The 8,130-nt window shown below is 40.0% G+C and overlaps 1 protein-coding gene across 2 annotated transcripts in view; it reads left to right on the top strand.

The window, feature by feature from the left end:
* The window catches only part of LOC105501440 (putative UDP-GlcNAc:betaGal beta-1,3-N-acetylglucosaminyltransferase LOC100288842), a 6,710-nt gene extending 4,686 nt beyond the window's left edge, over window positions 1–2,024 (top strand). Inside the window, exon 2 of one of the 2 annotated variants that reach the window (XR_001000192.1) lies at window positions 693–849. Coding sequence is in view for 1 of the 2 variants with exons in the window: in XM_011927410.1 (XP_011782800.1) it covers window positions 822–1,796 (975 nt within the window). In the remaining variant the exon portion in view is untranslated. Of the gene's footprint in view, window positions 1–692 lie in introns of both variants that reach the window. The other variant, XM_011927410.1, reaches the window with a different exon arrangement.
* The last annotated feature ends 6,106 nt before the right edge of the window (window positions 2,025–8,130 follow it).

Raw genomic sequence — 8,130 nt, 5'->3', positions numbered from 1 at the left:
GCCAGGATGGTCTCGATCTCCTGACCTCGTGATCTGCCCGTCTCGGCCTCCCAAAGTGCTGGGATTACAGGCTTGAGCCACTGCGCCCGGCCAGGAGACATTGTCAAAACAAACTCTGATTCAGTATTAGATTGAATTGGAAAGTCATACTAGAAGAATGTAAATATTTGATAGTAGCCAGGATGCCATGGCTAACAAAAGCAGCCACTTCATGGAAAAATAGCCCCTGACTTTTGTAATTAGAGAAGAAATGGATCCAGGTGCTCCCAGTCAAGAAAGAACATCATGTATTTTCCTACAGGTTTTTATCACAATGATACCACTTGTTAAGTTATATCCATGTGTCTGTGTCCAATTCTTGGTAATCCCAATGTCCAAGACAGTGCCTTGTATATAGTAAGTAAGCAAGCTTTTTTCTAAACAAGGAAGAAAACAACCAACTAACACTTTACTCGGTGTTCACTTTGTGCCAAATACTGGAATCAGCAGCACTGGAGAAGACAGAGACACGATGCCCGCTGTCCAGGAGATCATGATCTAGTGGAAGAAATAGATAATAACAATATATCACAATAAACACTTAAAGTAGAGTGTACTGCTAAATGCTGTGAGAGGTCCGTATAGGGCTCAGTGAGGGCAAAAACAGGAATAGAGATGAAGCCTGAATGAACACTTGTCCTTTTCTTTTTTAGGTGACTTTCTGCAGACTTCGGACTCACCAGTGGTGTTTCATTCTTTTTAATGTCATCCTATTTCATGCCTTGCTTTTTGGGGCTGACTTTGTGGAGGAATACTTTCTGCATTCTTTGCCTTATATAGATATGAAAGTTCTTGAAATTAAGAATAAGGCAAGAAAATTGAACATAGAACCCCTAAGAAGTAATCTTTCCAAATATTATGACCTGAGCCAGTCGGAAGTATGTAAAGGGAAGAACATTTTTCTGCTGTCTCTTATCTTCAGTAGCCCAGGAAATGGAACAAGACGGGACCTCATTAGGAAAACTTGGGGCAATGTGACCAGTGTCCAAGGGCATCCCATTCTCACACTGTTTGCTTTGGGAATGCCTGTTTCAGTGACTACCCAGAAAGAGATCAACAAAGAGTCCCGTAAGAATAATGATATAATTGAAGGAATCTTCTTGGACAGTTCTGAGAACCAAACCCTGAAGATCATTGCAATGATACAGTGGGCTGTGGCTTTCTGCCCTAATGCCCTGTTCATTCTCAAGGTAGATGAAGAGATGTTTGTCAATCTACCAAGCTTGGTAGACTATCTTCTCAATCTGAAAGAACACCTAGAAGATATCTATGTAGGAAGAGTTATTCATCAGGTTACACCCAATAGAGATCCTCAGAACAGAGACTTTGTCCCTCTTAGTGAGTACCCAGAAAAATACTACCCAGATTACTGCAGTGGTGAGGCCTTTATAATGTCCCAAGATGTGGCTCGAATGATGTATGTGGTTTTCAAAGAAGTACCCATGATGGTGCCAGCTGATGTGTTTGTAGGAATTTGTGCTAAGTCCATTGGCCTTATACCCATCCACAGCTCAAGGTTTTCTGGGAAAAGGCACATTAGATACAACAGATGTTGCTATAAGTTCATTTTTACATCCTCAGAAATTGCAGATCCTGGAACGCCCCTGGCATGGAAGGAAATTAATGATGGAAAAGAATGTACACTGTTTGAGACATACTATGGGCTCGTTTCCTGCAAACTTCTGACGTACCTTGACAGCTTTAAACGTTTTCACATGGAGACCATAAAAAACAATCCCACGTATTTTGGTGATTAGGATTTCTTTAATTTTCCTTATGAGTCTATTATTTTAAAGTTACCTTCTACCCTGTTATGGAAAGCATCCCTTCTTTCTGTGTTTTATGTAGGTTCTCTGAATCTTTAATTTTACTTGCAAAGGTACAAAATGTTTTCTGTGCTCTGGTGTACTCAATTACTGAGATCTCATTTTAAGAAATTTAAGTTGGTGTAGCATGATTCTTTTCAAAATAAAATATTTCTTTCAGAAGAGAAAACATTATGTTTCATTGTTTGTTTTGTTTTTTGGGTTTTTTTGTTTGTTTTTTTAGAGATAGGATCTGGCTCTGTCGCCCAGGCTGGAGTGCAGTGGCACAATGTCAGCTTACTGCAACCTCCACCGCCTGGGCTCAAGGGTTCCTCCCACTTCAGCCTTTTGAGTAGTTGCGACTATAGGCATGAGCCACCATGCCCGGCTAATTTTTTTTTTTTTTTTTTTTTTGAGACAAGAGTCTCACTCTGTCACCCAGGCTGCAGTGCAGTGGCACTATCTTAGCTCACTACAACCTCCGCCTCCCGATTCAAGCAGTTCTCCTGCCTCAGCCTCCCAAGTAGCTGGGATTACAAGTGCCCACCACCACGCCTGGCTAATTTTTTGTATTTTTAGTAGAGACAGGGTTTCACCATGTTGGCCAGGCTGATCTCGAACTCCTGGCCTCAAGTGATCCACCCCCTCGGCCTCCCAGAGTGCTGGGATTACAGGTGTGAGCCACCATGCCTGGCCTAATTTTTGTATTTTTTGTAGAGATGAGGGTTTCATCATGTTGCCCAGGCTGGTCTCGAACTCCTGGGCTCAAGTGATCCTCCCACCTCAGCCTCCCAAAGTGTTGGGATTACAGGTGTGAGGAACCACACCTGGCCAATATACAATTTATTATAACTAAGTTTTTTTTATAAACTGACAAAAATTATGTACATTTATGTTGTACAACATGTTTTGATATATATGCTATTGAATGGCTAAATCAAGCTATTTAACATATGCATCACTTGACTTTTTTTTTGTAGTGAGAACACTTAAAATCTACTAGCAATTATCAAATATTCATATATTGTTGTTAACTGTCATGACCATGATGTATGATATATCTCTTCAACTTACTCCTCATGTCTAACAAAAATATTGGCTCTCTTGGCCATATCTGCCAAGTTTTCCCAACCCCCAGCCTCTGGTAACCTCCATTTACTCTCTATTTCTATGAATTTGAGTTTTTTTACACCCCACATATAAGTGAGCTCATTCCCTTATTTGTCCTTCAATGCCTGGTTTATTTCACTTAACATAATGCACTCCAGGTTCATCCATAATGTTGGAAATGACAGGATTTCTTTCATTTATAAGGCTGAATAGCATTTTATTGTGGATATATACTACATTTTCTTGATTTGTTCATGCATTGGTGGACACTTAGATAGATGCCACTAATCTTGTGAATAATGCTGCATTGAATATGGGGAGTGCAGATATCTCTTTGACATACTGTTTTAATATCTTTTGGATATACATCCAGTAGCGGAATTGCTAGATTTTATGGTAGTTCTATTTTTAATTTTGTGAGGAACTTCCATAATGACTGTATTATTGGTTTACCATAATGGCTGATTGTGGTTTTACTTTGCATTTCCCTGATGATTAGTGGTATTGAGCTTTTTTTTTTTTTTTTTTTTTTTTCACATACTTATTGGCCATTTGTACTTCTTCTTTTGAGAAATGTCTATTTAGGGCCTTTGGTCATTTCTAAATCGGGTTATTTGGGCAGGGCACGGTGGCTCATGGCTGTTATCCCAGCACTTTGGGAGGCCAAGGCAGATGAATCACCTGAGATAGTTCAAGACTAGCCTGGCCAACAGGGTGAAACCCCGTCTCTACTAAACATACAAAAAATTAGCTGGACATGGTGGTGCGTGCCTGTAATCCCAGCTACTGTGGAGGTTGACACAGGAAAATCGCTTGAAACCAAGAGGTGGAGGTTGCAGTGAGCTGAGATGATGCCACTGCACTCCAGCCTGGGTAACAGTCTGAGACTCCATCTCAAAAAAATAATAATAAAATAAATAAATCAAGTGATTTGTTTTCATGCTATTGTGTTGTTTGAGTCCCTTTTCTGTTTGTTCCCCAGAACAGATATATGGCTTGCAAATATTTTCTCCCATTCCATAGGTTATCTCTTCACTGTTTGCTGCTTTTGATATACACAAGCTTTATAGTTTGATATAATCTCATTTGTCTATTTTAGCTTTTGTTGCCTATACTTAAGGGGTCATAGCCAAGAAAATCTTTGCTCAGACCAATGTCATGGAGCTTCTTCCACCTATGTTTTCTTCTAGTAGTTGTACAGATCTTACATTTAAGGTCTTACATTTAAGTCTTTAATCCATTGTGAGTTGATTTTTGTGTATAGTGTGAGATGAGGGTATACTTTTATTATTCTATAAGTAGATATCCAGTTTTCCCAGAACCACTCATTGTAAAGACTATCTTTTTCCCAGTGAGTGTTCTTGGCATCTTTATCAAAAATCAATTGACTATCAATGCGTGAATTTGCTTCTGGGCTCTTTATTGTGTTCCATTGGCCTATGTGTCTATTTTTATAGTGTACGTGCTGTTTAGATTACTGTAGTTTTGTAACAGATTATCAAATCCAGTAGTATGATGCCTTCAGCTTTGCTATTTTTGCTCAAGAGTGTCTTGGCTTTTCAGAGTCTTTCGTATTTTCATATGAATCTTAGGATTGTTTTTTCTATTTCTGTGAAAGGTATCATTGGAGTTTTACTAGGATTTGAATTGAATCTGTATATGGTTTCAGGTAGCAGGGACATTTTAACATTAGTCCTTCCGTTCCATGAACGTGGCATATCTTTTCTCTAATTTGTGTCATCTTCAATTTCTTTCATCAACGTTTAATAGTTTTTATTACACAGATTTTTTTACCTCCTTGTTTAAATTTACTCCTAAGTATTTTGGGATTTTTTCTGATGCTATTATAAAAAGGATAGTTTTCTTCTTTTCTTTTTCAGATAGTACATTGTTATATATGAAAATGCTACTGATTTTCATAAGTTGATTTTTTTCCCTGCAACTTTACTGAATTTGGTTATCAGTTCTAACAGTTTTTGTTTTGTTTTGAGATGGAGTCTCGCTCTGTTGCCCAGGCTGGAGTGCAGTGGCACAATCTCGGCTCACTGCAACCTCCGCCTCCCAGATTCAAGCAATTCTCCTGCCTCAGCCTCCCGAATAGCTGGGACTACAGGCACCAACCACCACGCCCAGCTAATTTTTGTATTTTTGGTAGAGACGGGGTTCCACCATATTGGTCAGGCTGATCTCAAACTCCTGACCTCAGGTGATCCACCCACCTCGGCCTCCCAAAGTGCTGGGATTCCAGGCGTAAGCCACCATGCCCAGTGCAGTTCTAACAGTTTTTGATGGAGTATTTAGGGTTTTCTCTTATAAGGTCATATTGTCAGTAAACAGTGACAGTTTCACTTCTTCCTTTCCTATTTGGAAACATATTTTTTAAATTTTTATATTTTATATATATACATATATTTGAGACAGGATCTCGCTCTGTTGCCCAGGCTGGAGTGCAATGGCATGAACACAACTCACCGCATCCTTGACCTCCCAAGCTCAATAGATCCTCTTGCCTCAGCCCCCCGAGTAGCTGAGAATACAGGTGTGCACCAACTCACCCAGACAACTTTTGTATTTTTTATAGAGATGGGATCTTGCCATGTTGCCCAGGCTGGTCTCAAACTCCTGGCCTCAAGTGATCCTTCTGCCTCAGCCTCCCAAAGTGTTGGGGTTACAGGTGTGAGCTACCACACCTGGCCTATTTGGATAATTTCATTTCTTTTTCTTTTTTTTGAGATGGAGTCTCACTCTGTCGCCCAGGCTAGAGTGTAGTGGCATGATCTCAGCTCACCGCAGTCTCCGCCTCCCGGGTTCAAGGGATTCTCCTACCTCAGCCTCCTGAGTAGTTGGGATTACAGGCGCCCAGCACCACCCCTGGCTGATTTTTGTATTTTTAGTAGAGACAAGATTTCACTATGTTGGCCAGGCTGGTCTCGAACTCCTGCCCTCAGGTGATCCACCTGCCTCGGACTCCCAAATTGCTGGGATTACAGGCATTGGCCACTGCACCCAGCCCATTTTATTTCTTTTTCTTGTCTATTTGCTCAGGCTAGGACTTCCAATACTACATTGAACAGAAGTGGTGAGAGTGGGCATCCTTGTCTTGTTCCTGATTTTGGAGGAGAAGCTTTTAACTTTTTTTTCTGTTGAGAATGATGTTAGCTATGTGTTTGTCATGTGTGGCCTTTATTGTGTAGAGGTACATTCTTTTAATACTTTAATTTTGAAAGTTTTTATCAGGAAAAAATGTTGAATTTTACCATATGCCTTTTTTGCATCTATTGAGATGCTCATATAATTTTTCCCTTTCATTCTGTTAATGTAGTGCCTCATCTTTCTAGAGTTGTGTATGTTGAGCTATCCTTGCATCCCTGGGATAAATCCCACTTGATGAATAATCCCTTTCATGTGCTGTTGAATTTACTTTGCTAGTATTTTATTGAGGATTTTTGTACCTATGTTTATCAGGAATATTGGCTGGGATCTTGTTTATTTGTGGCTTGTAATTTTCTTTTCATATAGTCTCTTTGTCTGGCTTTGCTATCAGGGTAATGCTGACCTCACAAAATGAGTTTGAAAGTATTCCCTCTTCTGTTTTTGAGGGAGAGTTTGAGAAGGATTGGTATTAGTTCTTCTTTAAATGTTTGGTAGATGGCTTCAGCAGTGAAACCATTAGATCCCGGGCTTTTCGTTGATGGGAGATTTTTTATTGCTGATTCAATCTCTTTACTCTATGCTGGTTGGTTCAGATTTTCCATTTCCTCATGATTTAGGATTGATGAGTTGTATGTGTCCAGGAATGTATCCATTTATTCTAGGTTATCCGTGTTGTTGTTGTATAATTGTTCATATTTGTCTCTTAAAATTCTTTTTTTTTTTTTTATTGAGATGGGGTCTCGCTCTTTCGTCCAGGCTGGTGCAATCTTGGCTCACGGCAACCTCCGCCTCCCAGGTTCAAGTGATTCTCCTGCTTCAGCCTCTCTAGTGATGTGGGAATCAGGAGGACCAGACAGACCTTGGGGTATATACAGGAGGGTCTTTATTGAGTGCACTGAGACCCAGCAGACTTAATATCCAAAAACTAGGCCTAGAACAAAGACAGCACTTAACTTTTATATACACTTCAAAAAGAGGGTGGGCTAGCTTGAAGCAGGCTTACAGTGGAATGAAAGCAAGGATACAGAGGCACAACAAAGACAGTTAATCAAATTGTGACAGGTTCATAACTCAGGATTACACATGACTGTTGCTGTGCAGCCCAGATGTCCGTTATCTAGGTTTGCTCTAGTGCCTAGCACGGGCTTATCCATAACCTTCACTATGGTGCCCAGGTGGCTGTATCTCAGGCCTGCTCAGATGGTTTATGGCCTTCACTCCACTGCTTAGATAAAACAGAATACTTGAAGTTACTAGTTACGGAGAACAGGAATCATAAACTCATACCATAAGAGAAAGGAAAATTTGTTTTTTCGTTATGTTGAGGGAGTGCTGGGAGAGTCTTCAGGGCACATTAGATAGTATTATCAAGACTTTTCCTGGGTCTGGGCTGTGCCTGTTGCTGCCTCTGGGACAAGTCAGCCTAATACAGGGAAGCTTATTTCTCTCTCTTTTTTTTAAATTTTATTTTTCTTTATTTCTTTAATTTCCCACCTCACTAAGCTGGGATTACATGTGCACATCATCATGCCTGGCTAATTTTTTGTATTTTTAATAGAGACAGGGTTTCACCATGTTGGCCAGGCTAGTTTTGAACTGCTGACCTCAAGTGATCACCCGCCTCAGCCTCCCAGAGTGCTGGGATTACAGGCATGAGCCACTGCACACAACCAATCCTTTGTACTTTTGTGTTATCAGTTGCAATATCTCCTCTTCCATTTCTGATTTTGCTTGAGTCTTATCATATTTTTTTCTTATTTAGTCTACCTAAGGGTTTATCAACTTTATCTTTTGAAAAAACCAACTCTTAGTTTCATTAATCTTTTGTGTCATTTTTCTGGTGTCTATTTTATTTTTTTCTGCCCTGATCTTTGTTATTTCCTTCCCTCTGCTAACTTTGTTGTTTCTTCTTCTTCTTCTTCTTCTTCTTCTTCTTCTCCTTCTCCTTCTCCTTCTCCTTCTCCTTCTCCTTCTCCTTCTCCTTCTCCTCCTTCTCCTTCTCCTTCTCCTTCTCCTTCTTCTT

The sequence above is a fragment of the Colobus angolensis genome, unplaced genomic scaffold (genome assembly GCF_000951035.1).
Source record: "Colobus angolensis palliatus isolate OR3802 unplaced genomic scaffold, Cang.pa_1.0 Scaffold71, whole genome shotgun sequence".
In the NCBI taxonomy this organism is placed as follows: domain Eukaryota; kingdom Metazoa; phylum Chordata; class Mammalia; order Primates; family Cercopithecidae; genus Colobus; species Colobus angolensis.
The sequence above is the reverse complement of the archived record's forward strand: the minus strand, read 5'-3'. Positions and strand labels throughout refer to the sequence as shown.